This window comes from Harmonia axyridis, chromosome 1 (assembly GCF_914767665.1).
Source record: "Harmonia axyridis chromosome 1, icHarAxyr1.1, whole genome shotgun sequence".
NCBI classification, from domain to species: domain Eukaryota; kingdom Metazoa; phylum Arthropoda; class Insecta; order Coleoptera; family Coccinellidae; genus Harmonia; species Harmonia axyridis.
This window is the reverse complement of record NC_059501.1, coordinates 57,892,786-57,916,880: the sequence shown is the minus strand read 5'-3', so window position 1 is coordinate 57,916,880 and position 24,095 is coordinate 57,892,786. Positions and strand designations below refer to the sequence as shown.

General features: G+C 35.3%; 1 protein-coding gene across 2 annotated transcripts in view; it reads left to right on the top strand.

Annotated features, from left to right (window-relative positions):
- LOC123678590 overlaps positions 1–24,095 on the top strand; it is a 290,215-nt gene that overhangs the window by 92,994 nt on the left and 173,126 nt on the right. For both annotated transcript variants that reach the window (XM_045615723.1, XM_045615718.1), the window contains exon 3: positions 7,649–7,971. In XM_045615723.1, coding sequence (XP_045471679.1) covers positions 7,649–7,971 — 323 coding nt within the window. The remainder of the gene's footprint in view (positions 1–7,648; positions 7,972–24,095) is intronic.

Sequence of the window (24,095 nt, the reverse complement as noted above, 5' to 3'; positions counted from 1 at the left end):
TCTCCTCTGATTAAAATTATGTATGTATTTGATTCAGACGTAGTTTTTACCTCAGCATTATTTCTAATAACTTCGGAGATAAAGGAGGGGTCCGAAAAGTATCAATTTCCAAAATCACCCTGTATCTCTTGAGCGGAAACAGTTATGCAAAATCTGATTAGACCAACTTGAGTTTCACAAAAAAGTAGGATAGAAACGTGAAAACCGCAAGGCTCTATCTTAAATAACAAGCAAGAAACCTGGCTGTCTCACCCAAAATGGGATGCACTGTACAACTAAGCGAAGAGATTTTTAGATATCGAAAAAGCATTCGATATCATGTGGAAATAAGAACTGAAGTGATGACAGCTGTCCAGATAGTGGGCTATACGAAATGAAACTTCTTATTGGAAAACCCTTTAGTTGAAACGACAGTTATATGAACTTGTACGAGCACAGGGAAATAAGTTGAGGCATCAGGTTTATGAATTAATCGATTTCCGCAATTATTTTCGCGGAGATCACTTACAAACGCCTCTGCTTGGCGAGATACATGAAAATATGAGGTGGATGAAAATAGCGTTTCGCTTCATCAAGAAGGCCATTTCACATCCCAACGCCAACTTCGCTAAACGATCCATGTTATGTGATGTGAGATAAAAAAGTTATTAAAATTTCTAGTAATGTACCGATGAATCTGATAACGAAAGACTGCGCAAATATGATGATTTTCTTATTTTAGAATACGATGAATAAATAAAAATATTTATTATTTTCGTCGATTCGACATCGATAAAATAGAGAAGTGGCACTAGGTCAGTATGTGCTCTCCAAATGGAATGGAAAATGAGAAACGCATGCAGATGTTCTGAAACTTCTGAGTTGACCTAGCCAGACCGATATTCAGCGCAATATCGTAAAGTACCTACATCTCCTCATCTCCATAATCGAATAACGAAATAATCCGGGAATTGCATAGGTAGGTAACTTTTGGCACTACTAGATGGATATTTTTCCAAATGATACAACTTTTTCAGGCGAATATACGCAACTTTTAATTTATTCTTTATGTGACCCTAAGAAGATTAGTCCGGATCCCAAATTCCTCGCCTCCAAACCGATTTGCAGTGGCGTGCAATCTATTTGAGCTTTGAACGTTCCCTACAATAACGCTTATGGAGTTCTATCGCTGCCAAAAAATAAAACTCAATATTTTGCAGAATTAAAGTATAAAGTGTGGTCCGATGCGAACCTATTGATTTGATCAAGATCACATAATGGGGATGTTGCCTATATTTTGAAATTGCTTTTAATTTGTAGATAAGCCCTATATAAACACGAAAAAAAAATTTCTTGGAAAAATATAGAAAGTACCAATAAAAAATACGTAAATAAAAAATGTTTTCAAAATTCCCGCTGAAACGCTCCATTCTGCCACGGTATTATGTTGACGTCACTGCATAAAAGAGTCACCATCATAGACAAACTAACTAGTGTATCTATGGTCACCAGTCACCACGTGCTAACGGTCTGTCAAACTGAACTGATATTAGCTGATATTGTCAGTCAAGTCGGTTTAATTATATCAACTGACGTTCTAAACCAAAGATAAACTAGTTCTAGATAAGATTAGTTTGTCTATATTTTAAACGTTTCAGTGATATGACGTCAAATTGCCCTGATTGGTGTTCGCAGTCACGTGCTAGTCGATACGAATTAGCACAATTTGAATCAATTTTATTAAAATGAATTCGATAATTAAGATAATGAGGATGCTATTCTAGTATTTTAAAAACGGCCTTCAATGTGGAGAACCTAAATTCATTTGATTTTATTAGATGACGCAACATCCCTATTGAACCTTTGGCAAAAAAAAGTTTCTTTGTCATTGAAATGATGAACTTGGCGTATTTTTTTGAAGATATGTATATTTTATCTTATCATAATCTCAAAAAATATCGGCAAATCTTCAATTCTATAGTCAACGCTATTTTCAGGAATTGTCTGTGATGAAGATTGATCGTTTGACAAGGACACTTTCTACATCTTGGTTGAAAAAATCATCTTTAAGATCTACTTAATCATTTTCGAAACAATCAATACTTATATCGCTCAAATGTGCTGCAATATATTCAAGTTCGTCAGCTTTTGTTTTTATGTCATCCGTAATGGGAACAAGTAGGTATTCATTAAGCGCACAATGTAGCAAATATGCTACATAAATTCTGAACTTGAATATATTCACATTTTCAGCGAAAATCTTACGAATAAAGAATATACATAATTGCACATGCCTTGACATTTGCCATCGGTTCTTTTTCCATCCACTGAATAATAAAATATTGAGTTTGAATAACTGAATGCACAGTCAATTCATCCGAACTTGCTGTGGCGGAAGACAGCATCTAGAATATTGTTCTGCAACTTGAGTTCCATTCAATTCAGAGCCACACGGTAAGTGCCAATAAGAAACAAGTTAACATGTAGCGAATCTTATACGGTGAGCCTGAGCAGAAAACGTTCAGTTCATTCATATTGGAACATATTTGAAAATTATGCATATATGCTACAATGTGCAGTTGAGGGTTAAAATTGAGAGACATGTTCAATTGGGAATCATCCGCATATTTTTGCAATTCCGAGAGAATGAGATTCCCATTGCCATGTCAAGTATATGAGAAAAATGGAAGCGGTCCTAAAATAGAGCCCCGGGGAACACCCTGAGTAAGCGGTAAATAATATGACTTCATAACCGATTCCTCCCTCGTAAGTGAATAAATAATGAGATCTGTCATTTAGGTGAAGAAGGAACTTTAAAATTTCAAAAGATTAAGCATTAAGAACCTCCAAACTTCTGTCAAGACAAAATTTTGTAGACAACTAAAAAGTAGCAAGCAGGTTACCTGAAATATTGAAAACTTTTAGTAACCGCTTCGAAATTCTCTGCGACATACGGACTAGGGCTGGGAATCATGAATGAATGATTTGAATATTCGAATAATCATTGAATAATTATTCGAATAATTGCATTTTGCATTATTCGAATAATCATGAATATTCACTGAATAGTTGAATAATCAATGACTACTTTTCTATTCATGAATAATCAGTGAATAGTCGAGTATTCACTGAATAGTTGAATAATCAATGACTACTTTTCTATTCATGAATAATCAGTGAATAGTTGAGTATTCACTGATTATTCAGTGAATAGTTTTCTATTCAGTGAGTAGTTGGATATTTATGAAGTTACGAATGAAAGTTTGAATGATCACTTGACTCACTATTCAGGAATGATTAAAACAAGGTTTTGAGATTCACTACGGACAAATCGTTTTATTGATATTGAAATTACTGGAAATTACATAATATTGAAATTGATAGATACAATTGAATTAAAATTATAAATAAACTCCTGTCAGTGTTCGGAATCCAAACAAACAAATTGTCATTCAAATTAGTACGTTGTCGTTAAAGAAATTGGCTAATTTTGATAAATAAGATTATTTGAGGAACGATTTTACTATTAATTGATAGACAGAAGAAACGAGATCAATGCCGTAAGTTCGAACTTGAGGTTCAACTAATAAACACGGCTTTTTACAAAATCTGGGGAACGATACAGGATTCAAAGTTACTGGTTTTAACCTCGTTCCTTCTGTCTATCGATTAATACTGAAATCGTTTCTCAAATACTCTTATTTATGAAAATAAGCCAATTCCTTCAACGAGACCGTACTAATTTGAATGACAATTTATTTGTTTGGATTCCGAACACTGACAGGAGAACCAAAAATGGCGGTGTGTGACGTCACACTAATAGAGCGTATATGGCGAGAGGCAAAACACCAAAACGATTATACCACGTCGCAAAGGGTCTTTTCATTCATCAAAACGCTCGGATTTTATTGGTTCAGTACAACATGAGTTCAATCACTGAATATTGACTGAATATTCATTGAATAATCATTGAATAATCACTGAATAATCAACGAATAGTTGAATATTCATGACTACTCATGAATAATCAAGCATCAATAGTTGTTTGAATGAATTATTCGAATAATCGAATAAATTTATGGATGAATGATCGAATACAAAAAGGCGAAAAAGTCCCAGCCCTAATACGGACCATACCTTAGGTACCCAAAAATATATACCTTGCCACAGATTAATGTTAACTTCAATTCTAAGAATAAAATTAATATGCAAAACGCGCCTCAAAAAAAGATGTGGTACCACTCCTAACCCAATTGGAACCAAATGTCATTGTATTGAAATTCAATCCATACAACACAATATAAAGGAATATATACTAGTACAATATTTTATAAACTAATTATACTTGATTGTTCAATGTTCCTCTAGGATTTTAGTTAAGTTTAGTTGGAGGAATAATGAATAATTTTATCGTTATAGTTGGTATAGTAGAAAATGTTATTTATATTTTATTTGATATCGATTTCTTGGGACGGCAGTGCCGACCCTGTCGAAACGCTACTGGAATGAAGAAGTAGCAGCGATACGACCGGTAATTCATCCTCCGTTATCAGCTCCACAATGATCTGTGCAGGTGGGAGTGACATTTTGTACTTATGGGACATTCGTGGGAGTAATATATTAATCCATTTTCAGAAAGTAGATTGAGGCTTACGCCGCCGGTTGTTTAATCGTACCATTTGTGATCTATGGTACATCATTTGCAATCTGAAGTGGATTGTTCTCTTCCCCATTTATATCAACAAAGAATTGGCATAGTTCGGTATGATTTTCGAACAGACGTGTAGAATGCGATGAATTGACGAACTTATCAATAATTCAGAATTTCGAAACGAGAACATCTGGACCTCAAAGCTTAAAATGTATTTGGAATTACTGTGAGAAAAAATGACTTCAATACCATAATGAGTAATACCTATGTCATCAAGTTTCCGAGAACTGTGTTTTTTGATGTATCGATTTTCAAACTTCGTAATTATGAATCATGTTAATAATATGCAAGGCTGAACTCGTCGCTTTTGTACCGATGAGTAAGCAAATGAAAGTGAGCTCCCTAGAAATATTAAAATAAGTGTGTATAAATATTTGGATACATTAGTGAAATTCATTAATTGCTATAAGTATGGTGAAGTTTTCCACCTAAAGTGTGTGGAACAGTCAACTAGTCAAAAGTCAGGACCTCAAAGGACAAGCAATCGAAGACCATATGCTATACACTAATCAATATGAAGAAGCGGAAGAACTGAACACCCAATGTAAAATTGTAGTGAATTCAGAGATCAGAAACACGACTTGAAACAAACGACTTGGCTCGGGCATTTTGAATCGTGGTTTCGATCTCTGAATTCACCCTCACGTGGAATTAGCCCCCAGTTGGGCGCCAAAATTATGTGTAACCTTTCTGTTACCACTCAAAATGCCCGAGTTCAGTCCGTTGTTTTGAGTCGTGGTTCTGATCTCTGAATTCACCACAATGGACAAAAACCTAGGTCGATCAAATACCCCTTATATATTTTGAATTTGAATTTGAATTTTTAAAATATCTTGTACCAGAAAAATTCACATATAATATTTTGCAAAATGGAAAATCCGAGAGATTTTCCACATTTTCCCGGACACCCTGTGTATTATATATACACAATTAAATAATAAACAAGTGACGAAAAGACAAATATACAACTTATATTTAAGAATATACTAAAGGAAAATAACTATGAATTTCACTGCGATTATCAATAACGTGCATTCGAGGAAACCAGGAAAAGAAGCTATATGACAGTATTACTGTATTGGGTACACATGCACGAAGATACGCATTGGCGTACGCTCAGATTTTGGTCATAGTTGACTATTCAATTTTAAATGTAGCATGCTACAGTAGAACAATTCATTCAATTCAAAATCAGACAACCTGGGAAAGTTCCCAGTAATTTTGAATGGAGGAATGAGAATGGTCGAATATACCTTCGTACTCCCTCAGGGAGTCGTCAGTACTGGCAGGGGAGTGTGTGGTGACTTTGTGCTTGCCAGGGAGATGTCGTTAAGGCTTCACGTCACTCTCCGATGGAGAGAGAAGGTTTATTTAAATATGTCGATGTTTATTTTAGATTCAAATAAACATAATTTGATTGAGAAGATCAGGGATTTACTCTTGTATTTGCCTATCAGGACTCCGCCATTTTGCATCTTGCATGATGATTTCATTCGTGTTTTTTTGCAATACTTTTAATTTCTGGTGCAAAATATAGACATTGTTATCATTATTTTATTATTAATTCGCAGAGATCACTGTGTGATCTCTGGATAAAACACCGCAAGCCTCATAGAGGAGGCGCACTTATAAAGAAAATGAAATAGAAAAGATCTGACGACACCATTAGAATGACTATATTGGATAATGACTACAAACCGAATTTCGTGGAGTTATCTCCAAAAACAAATGAGTTGTACAGAAAAGAAACTGGATTTTCAGTTTTTTCGGTATATCTCGAGAACCATTTGAGATTTTTTTTCAGATCTATCAACATCAACGCACTGATCCCTAAATAAGGCAATTTTTTCTAATTTGAGCCATCCTGTATGTCTAACGGTTTTCGATATCCCTGTAGTGCCCATCTAAATTGTTATAACCCTGTATTATGATGAAATAGTATTTGAAAAATAGTGATAGGTTTCAGAAAAATTTTGATCACAAAATGGACTAGTTTTCAATTTTTTGTTAAGGATTAATTCTGAAAATTTAAGTAAAATGAAACAAAAATGTGGAAGAATCATCGAAATATCTCTAGAAATGAAAAAGTTATGGGACTTTGAAGTTGCGCTTGGAAGAATAATTTCATAGTACGTATAAGTGGCGTGACGTCACACACTAGACGACTGGTATTCGCAGAGTGCTTACGAATTCATTGGTGTACAAGCACTTTTGTGCCGTTACACGATGGCTGAAATAACTTACTATATACATACATATAAATTACTTTTTCTCTTTTTACATTTTACTCCTCACATTAATATGTTTTGCCATGGATAGACTTCAACAACCAGTACTCAACTACAAACTGTTTATGAAACGTTTTTTAAATAAATCATCGTTATAAGTTGAACCATGATGAAGCAAACTCAAAAGTAGATACTTCTTGAAAAGTTCAACTCCTTTTATTTCAGCACTGACATAAGATGGATTTGAAGAAAAAACTCCATCACTGCGAATATATATATTTTAGGCAAATTGTCACTTTGTCCTTTCACGAAGCCTTCTTTAATTATGGTGACATAAAAACAAAACTCGAGTTAAAACTATACTGTACAACTACAAACGGCGCGAGAGCCTTGGCGCGGCTAAGTATTTAAACGTAATTTATGGTGTAGCGATCACTGGCAAGTGCCATGACGTCACAGACCAAAGACGTTCCGCGCTAAAATACGTAAATTTAAATAATCTATTTCTCAGTCATTTATTGATGGATTTTCAAAATTTTTTCACTGTTTTTTCAGTTTTGCTCTATATTTTAATTATATCGTGTCAAATATAGTATTATCAACATCACTTAACTAGTCCATTGAAGGATGCTTCATAATGCTTCCTTTCATTGAAACTAATATATATCAATGCTAAATAAAAAGTCTTTGTCTTAATTATAATATAGTAATGAAATTGTATCACATCCAGGTACGGCTCTAGCAAATCCATAAACGAATGCAATCAATCGGCAGAACGACCGTTGCAGAGATGCCGGAAGTCGACATCCGATCTGACGGATTTAACAGACGACGCTGTCAATACTACGACGACAAGTCTCAGCAGACCCAGTTCGCCTCGTAGGAAAGGATCGGTCAAGGGTGGCTTAGCGTATCTGGCCTCTAGGCGAGGATCGAGGGATTCTTTGGCTTCGAACATGTCTAACGTATCGAACGAGGATATAGGTCCGCTCAATTTCCAGAATACGGCCAGGGGCAGGCAGAGGAGGACATCCAACTTTTTGGAATTGCCAGGTAAGTGAGCACGATGTCATTTATACATGACTTCCTCGGTGATGCGATTATTTACTATAATGACTCATGCATCTATTTGAGGTATGTGGAATCTTTGATCCTCATCACCATGGAACAACAGGGAAGAAGTTCTTGATTATCACATCTATAGCACTACAACCTATTGCTTATATCTTCCAACTTGTCAATTTTCTCTGCTCAAAGAGATAATCATTCCAGTTTTAAATTTCAAATAAAGGGTTTTGAAATATGAGGTTTTCCTTTGATATTAAAAAAAAATTGATGTATTTCAAAAGAAATCAATAAAATTTCAATTCATTATGAGGAGGAAGATATGACAGGATTGAATAGAAACGATTTCAGCCAAATGGCCGCCACGGCTACGATTCCAGTACCATATTCTTTTCATGAAATTTTCCATGATCAATTCGCACATTTTCGGGTGTATGTCGTCGATAACTTAACGAATTCCATCTTTAAGGTCTTAAATCGATTAGGAATAGACCTTGTCTTTCACGAGGCCTAAAGAGAAAAGTCCAATAGCAGCAATATTCTCAGTTGTTCTTAAGCGACGCAAATTGTCCTAACAGCTGAAATTATTGAGCGGTTTCATTACTGCCGACCAAGAAAGTGGTTCACGATGATCCAAAATTACCTACTTTAGATTTGCTTACGGTGACGTAAAATTTTCACAATTTTCTTGTGAAATTTAAAAATTTCAACACGATATTGAGCCGGGCATCGTTTTTAGCTATTGCATAGTTGACAGATGTAGATTGGGTGCCATTCAAAATGAAACCTTTCATTGAAAAACCCTTGATTTATTTTGAAACGCTATTTGTTTTGAGCAAGAATGAAAACTATATTAAAATAATATAAATACAGTTTTTATTTCGAAAATACTCGAAATAGGAAAAACTTAGGTACATTTTTCCATAAATAAGAATTAAGAATGCCAACTCATTTCGGTAGATTCGGGAAAGTAGTTCAGTCATTTATTTTCATATATAAGTTCTTTAATAGTGTTACTGAGTATTGCGGCAATATTTTTGGTTTAATTAGACAATTTTTTGGCTAGGAACATAAATACCATAAATATAAAACATATAATAATGAGTCCAAGGGATTCAGATAAAGAGATTTTGGGTGTTCCATTCTTCCAAGAGAACTATTGTGTGGAAATTGTAACACTGTTTGTAAGAAATGAGTCCTATTATTGAATTATATTATGGGTATTCTCATTCTTCAGAAGTTCCGAGTGGTGAATGGAAAAGGTCTGAAGAATAAGAAACCAGAATTATATGGAGCCTCCAGGAACTTGGTAGATCACCTATAAATTAGATTTCAATGTCGCATCATCTCCTACCTGTCGTCTTTCAAAAGAATTCAATCGATATTCAATCAACATAAAGTCCAAATGCATCGCATTATAATGAACCTCAGAATTCTATAATCGATGAAAAATGAAATGTACACCGTTCCCTGGAAATATCTCCAGCGAATCGAGGACAGCGCTGGGAGTTGATTTCCTTCTCGTTTTTCTTATAGAAGCTCTTCTCATCCTCTAACTAATCTAATTTATCTTCATTGGCGTAAACCTTTCATGAACCAATTGTAATTTGTAACTGCTTTTGTAAATGTAGGTATATAAGAATACTTCTGTACCTTACAGTATGTCTTATCTCACTGTATCTTTTGTTCTATTCTATTATATTATACTGTGTTCTATGTGTTTTGTGTATTTTTCTGAGATCATCAACTAAGTGTGAGGATTGGAAGGTCATTAGCTGTTCATGACTTATTTCTGAGCAGTGAGATAGCTGCGGTTTATTTTGATGAAATTGAATACTGCCTTGCCTTACTGACTTGTCTGAAACTCAATCTGCCTCCAAGTAATAAGCTTTTCATTAGGTTCGAATTGCCAGTAATCATAATGAAAGAAATGTCAAGTATTACGAATTTGATTGAAGATTGGGAGACGAGGTCAGTGTGGTAATAGTAAGTTCAAACAGAAAGTGATTTTTTATTATTAATTAAACATCGCGGAGTATTATATCAACTACATTTACTGGGTCGAACAAAGATTTCAATAATTGATTCAAAATATTCTTCTTCTTCTTCGTCTTAATTATTTAAGCCTAGGGCTTGTATATTCCACTTTAGTCCTCGGTGGATGTAGATATCCAGATATTCTTGATATTTCAAATTTCCAAAAATTCTTTATTCACGTAATTTCTTCTTTTTTGTATGTTTTTATGTCGATACCGAAGCTTGTCGAAGACAGAATGACCTGTGCTTTTATATACAGCTTGTCTCTTCCTTCCATGGAAGTGGTATCCTCACAATTTGAGTAAGGATTTTCGATTGATCTTATGAATCCAAAATCAGGTCGATCCCATAAGTGTGAGGACACACCAGCTTACGTGATAAGGGTGATGAGGATAATCGAAGTGCAGGCAATCTCTCTCACAGCGAGTTGCAAAATTCCCTATGAATCCTCGAACTCAATGTTTTCATTATCTCAATTTTTGTTGTAGTAAATAGTACATTCAACCTCTTACTTTGCTCGACCGAGAAAAAGTAAAGCACCTCAGTTGTTTCATCTCAAGGGAATAACATCTAGTCTAGACAAGATGCTTGAATATGTAACATGAACTTTTCAATAGATATATTTGTGAAAAATGGAATATTTTTGGATTTTCATATCTCAATATGAAGATGAAGGCTTCAGTTCATCGTATCATACCCACAAATAACCCACATAAATATTCCTGAATTGTAATGAAGTGGTTCTTAGAATTCAAAAAACATATCAGGGTGTCAGTTGCGTTCCTTTCTAACATCGAATTATTCGAATTTCATGCTAATCATTCGTCATGATGTTCTCTTCTTCATAGAAAATTCTGAATCCTATCCAAGTGCGTTTATGGGATGGAAAACACGCAACTGAGTTCGATTGTTACCTGTATCTAATAGTTCAACAGGCATTGCATTTAAATTAGCATCAGCTATCCTGACAAGGACGTATAATTCGGATTACAAGCTATGTTTCAGATTCCCGAGTTCGTGTATCCTGTTTCCTGTTTCATCCTGTTCTAACATCAAGAGACTTCTACGCATATTTCAACATTGGATATCCCGAATGGAAAAAAGTTATACATACATGGGCGAACAACTTTGGTTCCGCCCTTTTTTTGCGAAATTCGAGGCCACATTGTGAAAAACTGGTTATTCATTTATGATTCAAAGTAATGTCCATCGTTGGCCACTACTTTCTCTCATCTTTCGGGCAGCGTACAAATCCCGCGTTGAAATATCTGGTCATCTTTTGAAGCGATCCACGAATCGATCCAATTTTTCACTTCTTCATAAGACCGGGATTGCTGGTGGGCAAGGCCGTGTGCCATTTCGATCGGAACAAGTGATAGTCCGAGGGAGAAACGTCTGGAGAATACGGAGGGAGGGGTAGAATTTCCCATTTCAACGTTTCCAAGTATGTCTTAACCCCTTTTGCAACATGGGGTAGAGCACTGTCATGCTGTAAAATCATTTTATCATGTCTCTCGTTGTATTGCGGCTGTTAGTCTTTCAAGGCTCGGCTTGAACGTATTACTTGCATTCGATAACGATCACCTGTGATTGTTCCAGTCGGTTTCAACAACTCATAATACACTACGTCTAGCTGGTCTCACCAAATACTGAGGATGACCTTGGTACCGTGAATACTCGGTTTGGCCATCGACGTGGAAGCACGGCTGGGATATCCCCATGATTTTCCGCGCTTTGGATTATCAAGATGAACCTAATTTGGTCTCTAGTCACAGTGCAGAAATCTTTTCCGTCTTTGCTTTGCAAGTAGCTGTTCACAAGCAAACAAACGCCGTTCAACATCTCTCAGCTTCAACTCGTGCGGCACCCAATTTCCTTGTTTCTGGATCATTTCCATGACATTCGGGCGTTTTGAAATGGCTTGGTGCATCACCCTCAATGGTCCTGCCAATTCTTGTTACGTTCAACACGAGTCTTGATCAAGTATTACCTCCAATTCTGCATCTTCGAAAGCCTTCTCTCATCCATGCTGGACTTCGAAGTCAAAATCACCATTCTTGAGGCGTTGAAACCACTCTCGACTCGTGCTTTCACTAATAGCGGCCTCGCCATAGGTATTTGAGAGCATTAGATCAGCTACAGATTTCCTCATATTGAAGCGGAAACTTAAAACCTCACGCAAATGAAGAGAATTTGGCTCGTAAGCTGACATGTTTAATGGAGAATAACTTCATGATGCAGATACAAATCGACGAATATTTCGATGGCGATATGTTTACAAAAACCTTTTCTTATTGTATGACATCTACGATCTATTTATTTCGACAACCACTTACTGCTACAGTCATCTATTGCAAAACGGCGGAAGCAAAGTTGTACACTCGGTTGTACACTCAATAATGACGAGAAATATTCTGAAAACTGATTCTACATCGATGTGTCTCGAAAAGGGACATTGAGGAAATTGTACATACAAATGATTTAATTGCCACTCTTGAGTGTGAAATTCGAAGTCGTCATATTTTTTCAAATTATTGATTATCCTCGTGAACCTTATTGATATTTTTCGTTAGCATATATAATATTCATATAATCAAGAGTATCTAGAGGAGTGATTTCAGTATTTCTCCTATTAACAAGAATAATATCAAGAGAATTGACCCAATTAGATGTACCGGGTTTTTCACCATAATTTAACCCCCCCTTTAACTTTGTTACTAGACTGTTCTAGTAACAAAGTTGGGTGAAAAAAGCTTGGTTGCCAATTCGAAATCATCATTTTCACAAAGGTATGGTACATTTTGTAAACATTTTTTTTCAATCATTATTATAATTAATTTACAACGAAGTGGAGAAAGCATTTTTATAAACTGACATCAATGAAATTGAGAATAAATGTACCGGGTTTATCACCATAATTTGACCCCCCCTTTAACTTTGTTACTTAGAGAGGTACATAAAAATGTTTTCTACAAAAGTTTCACGAAATCAACTAGTGTTTTTTAAAATGATTTCACAAAACGAAACATATACAGAGTGGGCAACATATTGATTGCAACTTAATTTTTTCAAATGGAACACCCTGTATATATTTCTATATTTGACTAGCTCTTTTTCCCCTGATTTCGAATATATAACATATGTTTGGCCTATCTCTCTTATTCTGAATACCACAAAGTTTCAAATTTTAATAACGACCTGGCAAAAGTAATCAATGTGGAAGGCTGCGATAACTCAAAAAGCCATTTTTTGAGTTATCTCGTTGGCAACGATATGACATACGTTTTTCACTATAAATTGGAATTGGATTATTTGGATGCAACTCCATATATTCTCTCCTTGTAGTTTTCTCATTTTTATTGGTCTCTACATAAAGCGAACATATTTCAAATTTTTCCGCTTCTGTGTAGTGCATTTTCGGTGAATAGTTTTATTCTATGACAAACGTATGTTAAATATCATTGCCAACGAGATAACTCAAAAAAGGGGATTCTGAATATCGCAGCCTTCCAATTGAAATTACTTAGCTTGCCAAGTCGTTCTTAAACTTTGAAACTCTCTGGTACTCAGAATAAGAGAGATAGGCCAAACATATGTTATATATTCAAAATCAGGGGAGAAAGAGCTAGTCAAATATATAAAAATATACAGGGTGTTCCATTTAAAAAATGAAGTTGCTATCAATATGTTGCCCACTCTGTATATATTTCGTTTTGTGAAATCATTTTAAAAAACACTAGTTGATTTCGTGAAACTTTTGTAAAAAACATTTTTTGTACCTCTCCTAGTAACAAAGTTGAAGGGGGGGTCAAATTATGGTGAAAAACCCGGTACCTCAGTGATTGATTTCTCGTTCTAATCTTCATCAAGGACATTTACAAATTTGGATGGATCATCTTCAACGATTAATTATAATTATCATCCACTGGCGTTGAAAGCTGTAACATAACATAACTGGCTAGAACTAATAAGGATTGTGGCCAAAAATAAATAGCTTCATCTAATAACTTCACCATAATAAAGAAATATCTCAACAATTTTTCAGGTGATGAATTCTGTCCAATATTCAACTGGCAATTTTCCAAAAATGCGGAATTTCTAAGTGACAAGAATTGCTCATTACTCATATCGGTGAGCGTGAGAGCTTCATTGCCTAAATACACTCACTCTCCTCTACGTTTTGAATTTATATTATTACCTCTATGTTGAATATTATATCACGCTCATTAATCAGTATTCAAAATCCACACGAAGCAACAGCCTAATTGAACCATCTTAACATTGGTTACAAAACGACATATTCATTGAACATTCGTCTGAGTTGCTCATTAGAGTATTTGGAAATGAATTAATCATCATCCTGCCGTATTATACCCATATCTTTTCAATCGACATTAATCTCCTTTGAAATTTTGTGGTTTGAAATGCCCGCGAAAGATGTGATCGTAGAGAAAATCGAGCTCATGACTCTGAATTCACGTGTCATGACTCTGAATTCACGTGTCGACACAGACATTTTGACGCCCCGGCAAAATAAAATTTTGCCGCCCTGACTTACCTATTTTATCTGAATTTTCTTTGAAGGAGCCTTTATTATTTCTCTTAGGCATCTCTTCGATTTCATATAAATAGTTATTTCAACTAAAAATCATCTTCTGAAATTTATCAAAGGATTGTCGATTTCATGAAAAAATGCCCTGAATTGTTTGAAAGTACGACGCTTTATAAATAAATCTGAAGTAAAAAGACGACGTAGTTCTGAAAGGTGCATTTTATTACCTATTTGTGTTTCAATAACCAGTTGAGAGAGCACGCTCGATTTCAATAAAATTGGCGCTTGGTAAAGCATAAAACATAAAAAGTATGTTTTGTATTATTGACTGAATGCGCCCCTGAATTTTGGTGCCCCGGAAAAATGTCCGGTTTGCCGGTTCTAGCGGCGGACCTGAGTCGACAAGATGAAAGAGGCACTCTGGCTTGAGTGAATTAAAAAAATAGGTATAATGCTAAGGTACCTAATATAAATTCAACGCCGGTTGCATTGGAGGATATGTTGAATAAGTTGAATCATTTCGAACAAAGAATGAAAAACACTTTGAGTGTATTGATTGTTAACATTGAAAAGTTTCCATCAAATTTAAAATATCAAAAAAAAAGAAATAAAAAAAAATATATGTTAGAATTTTTCGATTATCTAATGTATATTTATGGAATAAGATTACTTGCGAAAGTTACGCTTTCAATTAAAGTTGGGAAATATCGGTTTCAGGAACACAAAAAATTAACAAGTTTGACTTCATTCTTTCACAACGTTTCGGCCTGTATTAGGCATTCTTCAGGCTTAAAACAATAAGTTACAATCATTGACACATGAACATAGAGAAACCGAATTCTATGTTCCTTAAAATGATAACATAAATTAACTGAAAACATCAAATATACAAATGACAACACAAAGTGAAAATGTAAAACATCTAAACGGATCAAGCAAGACATCGGTATGGAAAACAGAACAATCCAAAACGAAAGAAAAGAGAGATCTTCTTCTTCTTTATGTGCCATATTAGAGTTGTCCGACGTTGGCGATCATCATAGCAAAGGCTTCTCGATCTTCTGCCATATGGAAAAGTTGACCTGTTTCTTCGCCAAGACATCTGTTTTCGTCGACCTTCTATTTTTCCCTTGAGGATGAGTTGTAGAATACGATCTCGATCACCTCTCAATATACGACCCAAATAATTCCACGGTATTTTCAACATTTGCCTATGTATCCACATTTACAGCGCCTCCATACGATTGGTTGTTGTGTTGTTGATATCTTAAGCGTCCACGCCTCCACTCCTTACAACAGTACAGACCAAACATAACACTTGACCATCCTCTGTCTAATTTCTAAATCCAGATGGTGTTTGCAAAGAAATGATTTCATTCTTAGGAAGGTTGTTTTGGCCATTGCAATTCTGCGTCTTATTTCTTCGTCTGGATCTAGTTGGTCTGTTATTATAGTTCCAAAGTATGTAAATTTTTGGACCCTTTAAATCTCAACTCCATCCAATTCCAGTTTTGCATCTGAGTGAGGGTCGCGACTACAGACCAAAAATTTTGTTTTATTTTCATTTATTTTGATGCCCATTCCTTCCCCTGCTTCGTGGATTCGATTCAGCAGTATTTGGAGACCTTCGATATTGTCCGCAAGGATTACTGTGTCATCCGCATATCTAATTACATTGAGTATTTCACCATTTTTCGTCATTCCATGTGGTTGATCTTGAAGTGCTGTCATAAATAAGAGATCAGAATATAAATTGAACAGAGTTGGGGATAAAATACAACCCTGTCTAACTCCTCGTTGTATGGGTGTTTCGTTAGTAAGACTATTTCCAATCTTGATATTTGCAGTTTGTTTCCAGTACAGATTCCCAATGATAAGAATATCTCTATCGTCGATTCCTGTGTTCTTTAGAATCGTCTTTAGGGATACTCACTGTCAGAATAATAAAAACTTATATTTTCATCTACCGAAAAAAGTTATTCAGAAATCAAAGACATCGAGTTCCACTGAACCTAAGCATTGATGTTTGTTGGTTTTTCCGGGGTCATGACACATCGCACATAAAATAAGAATGAATTAAAAACGGAACCGAGGAAGGAACAGAAGAAGAACCTGTAACATGTACACAAAAAAAATGGCGTCACAAAAAACGTAAAACGTTAAATCTGCTTTCAACATTTTTGTTTTGAGTTGGAATATGCAATACTCAGTGTAGTAACATCAGTACGGACGTTAACTGCACTTGGAAATTTGAGCTTTCATTTTTGATGAAGTTGATTGCATTAAAATCGAGTTAAATACCATTATTTTTGGGTCACTGTTGATATATCTTCCTGTTGATTCGGAAAGAATTTGTATTTATTCAGTTGTAAATTATTTTTATTCAACTGCAATGAATAAGATAATTGCATTTTCAAATGAAAATATAGTTAGTCAAAGAAATACAATATGTTATTCATACATACCTCCATTTCCTAAATGTATAATATGTACTTCGAGGAGATTATTTCCATTATTTGAGGTTTCTCTGTCTTGTGAAATGCCATAATTAAGGAGATTCTTCTATCTTGAAATGAAAACCTGAAAACCGACGCTGGAAAGATTGAACAATTCATCACGGATTAGAATTAATTCAACTCGCTTTAATGAAAGTCTTCACCAGATTTGTTTTTCTTGTCTTCCGTTATAAGCTTGACGAGATTACGGAGATCATTCCGGGTATTTATTTATTTATTTCCCGTTCCGAAACCTTGAGAAATTAGAGCCCTAAACATCGATTAATTTTTAAGCGCTTTTTCTAGGAAACGGTCGTACTGTCCTTTCGTTTGTAATTTTTAAATTTTGAGCGGGAAATAGGGTTAAACCATAAAGTTGACTCATTGATGACGGATCTGTAGAAATACGCATTGTAACCTTTTTGTTATAACTCAAAATGCCCGAGCCCAGTCGATTGTTTGAGTCGTGATTCTGATCTCTGATTTCACCACAATGGAAGGGATAAAAATCCAGGTCCATCAAACAATTCTATATACCAGAAGAATTTCCCTACAAATTGCTTAATTTTTACCTACAATATTCCACAAATTGGAAATAAATATAAATGAATCCGAAATTCATATATGTACAAGAATAAAGAATAAAATTTTCCAAATTCACTTCCCTGAAGAGATAATTGTTGGATTTCTAGGTTTTTCAGAGGATTCACTAATACACAGTTTAGGTTTTATAGTTTGATATAATCTCTAGAATATCTCTCTCCAGCAAGCTCGTGTTTCGAAGCAACTGATATCTAAGGTTAGACCTCTGTCATTCGCTCAAGATCATTGAAGATCTCCCCTCGATGGCCTCGTAACTCGCTCAACGCTCGCAGCGCCGCGGTGGTGAGATGAAGTAATGTTAAGAGTAGGTGGGATGTAATATTGGTTGCCTCTCTCGTAATTTGTTCAGATGAAGTGATACTCTAACAATAATAGTCCTAGCTCTATAATGAGCCAATCTTCCTCCATCGAAGTTGATAAGAAGTGTGAGAGTGAACATGGCAAAGACACAAAAGCTGAAGTTTGTATTGGGTGACAACGAAGCGGGATCTTTGAATATGCTGGGGATAACTTTTCAGGATAACCTAAGCTGGAATGGCCACTTTGATCGGTAAATTATCAACAGCTCTGTTTACTGTTAGACGTATGAAGGAGATCAGCACAGGAAGCATCTGCAAAACAACTTACTATGCCAATTTTCATTCAATTGCGACTTACGGCATTATATTATGGGGACATAGTCCTGGACTGAGTAGAATTCTTCTGAAACAGAAGGAAGCTCTTAGAATTTTATGTGGCATATCTAAGATAACAAGTTGTCGAGAATATTTTAAGAGAGAAAGAATACTTACCGTAACGTCTGTATATATATTGGAGTGTCTGAAATACGTCCATGGCAATAGGGAAAAATTCTTGAGAAATGGCGATTGTCACCCATACAACACACGAAAGAGGAATGATTTGGTGGTAGAATATCATCGACTGAAAACAACGCAAGTCGCAGTTAATTTCTGGTGTTTAAGATTTTACAATAACATTCCGAACAATCTGAAGAACTTACCTCATGGAAGTTCCACTCGAAAAGTTAGGAACCTCTTGTTGGAGAAAACGATCTATTATGTAAATGAATTTTTTGACTGGGTAATGTAATATAATTGTAAAATCCTTTTAAATTTTAAAGTGTTAGTTATCTTGTATAGATTTTAGATTTGTTTGTTATATACTTGTATTTACGTTCTTATTGACGAGCCATGTAATTACAATTTTTTTTTATGGCAATAAATATTATTATTATTATTATAAGAACTATGATCTGAGAGTTCTTCAATAGCGAGAAGAGTGAATACTTCGGCTCTTAATCTGAGAATTAACAATGATGTTGGAGATGTTGGATTGTCGTTTGACAAGGGACTCTCAATGTAATAATTGAACTTTTAGCTTTCATCAGGAACTCCAATCGGGAATATAGTGGAGAAAAACATACAAAAAAAACCTTCTCTTTTTGAGAGTTTTACGAATATAATAGAGGAGAACAATGCTATAAATTTCGCTGCGATTATTATCGATAACATTCATTCAAAGAAACCAGGAAGAGAAATGAAATGACAGTTTCACTGTATCGGGTACACATGTACGAAGATACCCATTGACGTACGCCCAGATTTTCATCAAATTTCCTGTTTAGTTGAATATATTCAATTTGCAATGTAGCATGCTACAACATAATATTCGATTCTGTCCGAATATACGATAACTTTAGAACGAAAATACCCATGAAATTGAAATTTTCAGAGTTGGTACGGATCTCTGATGCTGTGGTTGATTTTGTTAATGGCTAGGATCCGACTAGGGTTTTCATGAATATGGCCGATCCAAATTTTGTGCTTCTATTAATTTGAAACCTAGAAGTTCGAATGGGATGAACTTCAGGGGTAAGATTATGAGTGGTAGACGTTGAGGGGAAAGTGTTGTGCTGAAAGATGTGAAAAGAGTGAACACGTTGTTAAAGTAAACACGTAGCAAAAGTGAGATGTAGTAAGTACTGTGAATTTATTTTTGCGTTACGGTTCAGAAGAATTTTTATTACTTTTCAGTACTTACTGTTAGTAGTAAGAGAGACTTATTGTGCATTAAGTAGTCCCCAATGTTGCTTTGCAGCTCAGAATTGAAAAGTGATTTTGTTTAGTGTCCAGATCGAATAAATTTGATGTCTGTAAGTGTGCTCAGATTTTCCGAGAGAAAAAACAACCAGACCAATAACCAAATAAAATATATTGGAATTGATGAGTGAAATTCGAGATTTGAGTACAATGGTTGCAGCCTTCAAACTTCGAGGAGGCTGCTGATACTACTTTGATCGACATTGAAGTAGATCTGCCGATACAGGCGAAGAATATAGAGACTACTAATGGGATAATATTCGATGGCGATCACTTGTCTCAAGAAAAAAGAAAGAGGAAGACTGAATCCATTGTAGAATTCGAAACCGGCAGAACAGGAAACAAAAAAAGCTGAAGAAAACTGGTCACAAACTATAAAGTTTTTGAAGAGTTCCAGATAAATATTTGTCAGAACTTAAAAGAATCAGGATGCAACCGATCGAAGCCGAATACTGCAGGAAGATCATCAAGATTCTGAAACAAAAACATTTATCATTTCATAAATACCAACGATCTCAAATATGCCGCTGCATATACGGATTTGCGGTTTCACTATCCAACTTGGATCTCATGAGTTTTCATAAGTAATTTTTATCAGTTTATAAGTCATTTTTTTAACAGTTTGCATAAGAAATTTTCGACAGGGTGAAGTCTGCTTGCAAGTGGAATAATTACTAAGAATGAATGCCGAGCATCCAGCATGGTATAACAAAATCACCAACCCAAATGGAAGGATTCCAAACAATTTTGCGAACAATACCCAAGAAATTCACCATGGTTCAACGGGTAGCCTCATACCTGCAAGTTTAGAGCCAAAGTTGATGGAGTAATATCTTCAGAGAATGCAGTTTCAGCAAGTATCTTTGCTGTCACCGTTATTGTTCACATTATATTCATTCGACATGCCGAAAACAGGGAAACCTCATTGGCACATTACGCTGAGGATAATGCCATCCTTGCCAGTTCGTGGTGTCCCAAAATCGCAGCAAAGAATCTGCAAGAAGCTATCTCGAGAAGCTTACTTGGAAAAAAGTCATTTCACCTATGACTCAGGGAAAGACAGCAGCTGCATCGTTGCAACCCCTACTTTGCAAAAGCAGCAAAATACCTTATCTTTCCAACAAGCTAATTCTTCTCTACAAGTCCACCATACCATTCGTCCGGTCATGACTTACGCATACCCAGTTTGGGGATACGCCGCAAAGTCCCTTCTGCAGAAATTTCAAGGCGGGCAGAATACGATCCCAAGACAAGCCCTGAACCCACCATGGTTTATCTGCAACGTATGGATACATGAAGACTGTGAATACCATTCTTAGACTATCGTTTAATAAGTTCAAGTGTGAAGACCTTCAACAAAGTGAAAAATCGTGCAAACCCTGTTATAAGAAAGACTTGAGACTACGTCGAGAAAGCACCAAGGAAATACAAAGAAACGAAGACGGCACTTTCCTAGGAAGTGCGTGCTCCACCAACTATCAACTGGCATAGGAACCATGGCTAGTAGTTACACTAACATTTTTTTTTGGCATATTGCCACCTGTCGTCGTGGTAATTGTTTGTCAAGAAGGAATACCAAGAAGTATAATACGAATTGACACACCTGTGTTGAACATACGGAGAAAAAAAATTAACTTCTTGCTTACGAAAGAAATACTCTGGTTGCCTCAAAGCATTAATATGATATTTAAGATAAATGAAAAGAAATTCGAGAAGGTACTGAAGAAAATGATAATGTTTTTATTATTGGATTTTTCATTGGCCTGAGTGAATTATTTCGGAGGATACCTACGTTCAAAGAACTTGGATAAGTGATTTATACTTTATGTTGACCTATCACCAATAGGTTTTCGACATGGTAGTTTGAGTAGAAGAGTTGCAGAATGGAATTTTTTGTTCTCATCATACCATCTTATACATTCCCATCCTTGCTATTAGCAACAAGGGAATAAAATGGGAAGTATCTTCATTGAAGGATAGAGTCCGTTGGAAATAGCATAAAATGCCAGTTTCCGATATATAAAGAAAATATCTTCCAAATAACTTCACAGTCGGTGCTCACGTAGAAATTCAATGAAGTGAGTACAAAGCCAAGTTATTCAAGGTAGCCGAATTGAATGGATTTGAAAGGAGGTAAGAGATTATACAAAAGTGAATTCGCTCCATGTAAATGGCAGATTCAGAACCAAGACAATCGTATTTCTAATGGGTATAATACGTCTTCAGGCACCCTTTGTTGTTGAAAGTGCTTTTCAATTATGAATGACCTCATTATAGAGTGAAGTAGCGTAGTTGTTAAGTATTGCCACGCTGAATTCGTGGCAATGAAAACGCATTCAGTTTTCTTGAAATGTAAACTGTTCTTTTAGCTGATTTGTGGAAAGTATTAACTGTTCTGAGTTCAGAAATGTGTTGAGAAAAGATATCGATTTCCATTATTTTGGTCTCAATATTTTTACGGAATCTCTATCAATATCATTGAAATCAACCTATTTTGCAATAGGAAATAATATTCTAATATTCGACAAGTTCTGACAACTAGTAGTCAAAAGTGGACGGTTAGTGTGCTATTGCGATTTTTCGATTTTTCGATTTTTTAGAAAATCTCTATTTGCGTAAGGAATCATTTACTGTCCCGTCAAACTCCAAACCTTACCCCATGTGACTTCTACGTCTGAGGTCGTTTAATTCACAATAATTCAGGAGAATTGAGGAAAAGTATTTTGACGGCCGCCCAGCTTATAAAATTTAGTTTCTCATCGCGGGTAACCGTCGCTGAATATCTCAGTTTCACACATATTTCATGGTTATATTTCATCAGTATGTTATTATTATATGTATATAATGTATAATTATTATTATTATCATATACTAGCAGACAAAGAAACGGCAACACCCAATAGAAGCTGTTTGAATTTCAAATTTTATTTTGAAAAACAGATAAATTAGCAAGGAGTAAATGATTGAAATTTGTAGATATAAACGAAGGGTTTACAATTATTTTTAATAAATTTGTTAATAATGTATTTGTCCACCGCGATTATTCATACACTCCCCAACACGTCTCGGTATTGATGCAATAAGATGGTCAATTTCTTCTTGAGGGATACTATACCAAGCTACCTGTACTTCATGTACATACAGCCAAAAAGTCATCGAAAATTGCACGTCCAGATTGGACTACATCCGAACCAGCCGTGTCGGTCATATGCCAGAAATCATATTTAAAATGTAATGCCACAAGATTATCTTGCGGATAGATTAAATTCATGTCAATCGAATAATCCATCGTTGTTTCATTGCAATTTAAAAACACCCTTTAGTTTCTTTGTCAGTTGGTATATGTTGATTCTCGGAACTCTCCTAACACGGATTTATTTATTATTATATATTATTTATTATCTGTCAAATTTTTGAGACAGTAAACTAACCTTTTTCAATGCAAAAATCAGTTAACGACATTTATGGAGATATACCTTCAATTTCAATGAAAATTCAGTGATTCAGAGTAAAGAACGTATAATACTCGTACAAAAGGCTCATTATAACACTGTTTCGTTAAACTCGTGCAGAATATTGCTGCCTTCTGAACTTGTATCATTAAACTGTACGACCAGCAACTGCCTCGATAATCTATCGCATCCAATCAAAAATTACTCATTCTTCTTTGTTTCATACTCAACATTTCACGAAAAATATGGCTTATTTATATTTTTATCACTCGTCCATAAACCTACCTTATCTTCGTTGCGAAAAACCGTTGTCTATTGAACATAAGCATTAGCCGGGTACATAAAACGTCCAGTAGTCATAAAATACCGCATTATCACATCCCTATACCGTGACAACAAAGCAACTTCATTCACAGCCCATTCGGCAACAAAACGATTGCAGATCAGTAGTATACTTTTAACGGGATTTTTTAGTAACCCATTTTCCTTGTTTACGAGAACACCAAATTGCGGAAAACATGGTATAAACTGTCGCCTTTCCAGTTTCACGGAAGGGGAAAATCTGATGAAAGAGAGTGGATCGACAATTTATTGCAAATTCCAAACTTGATGGGAAATCTATCATCGTGGTGAATCTGTAGTGAATTTTCTACCCACACGATAACCGATCATTCGGGTGAATCCAAAATTGGTTTTGCTTTGTTGAGGCAGAATGATTATTCTGGTTTCGCATGTGTTGAAAATGGAATCTTGTGTGAAGAAAGGATGGAAGGAGTTTCTTACATAGAATAAGGCGAATAAACAAACGTAGCTGTGATTAGTGACATCTGATAAGGACATTATTCTGAATATTATATATAAATATTATCATTAA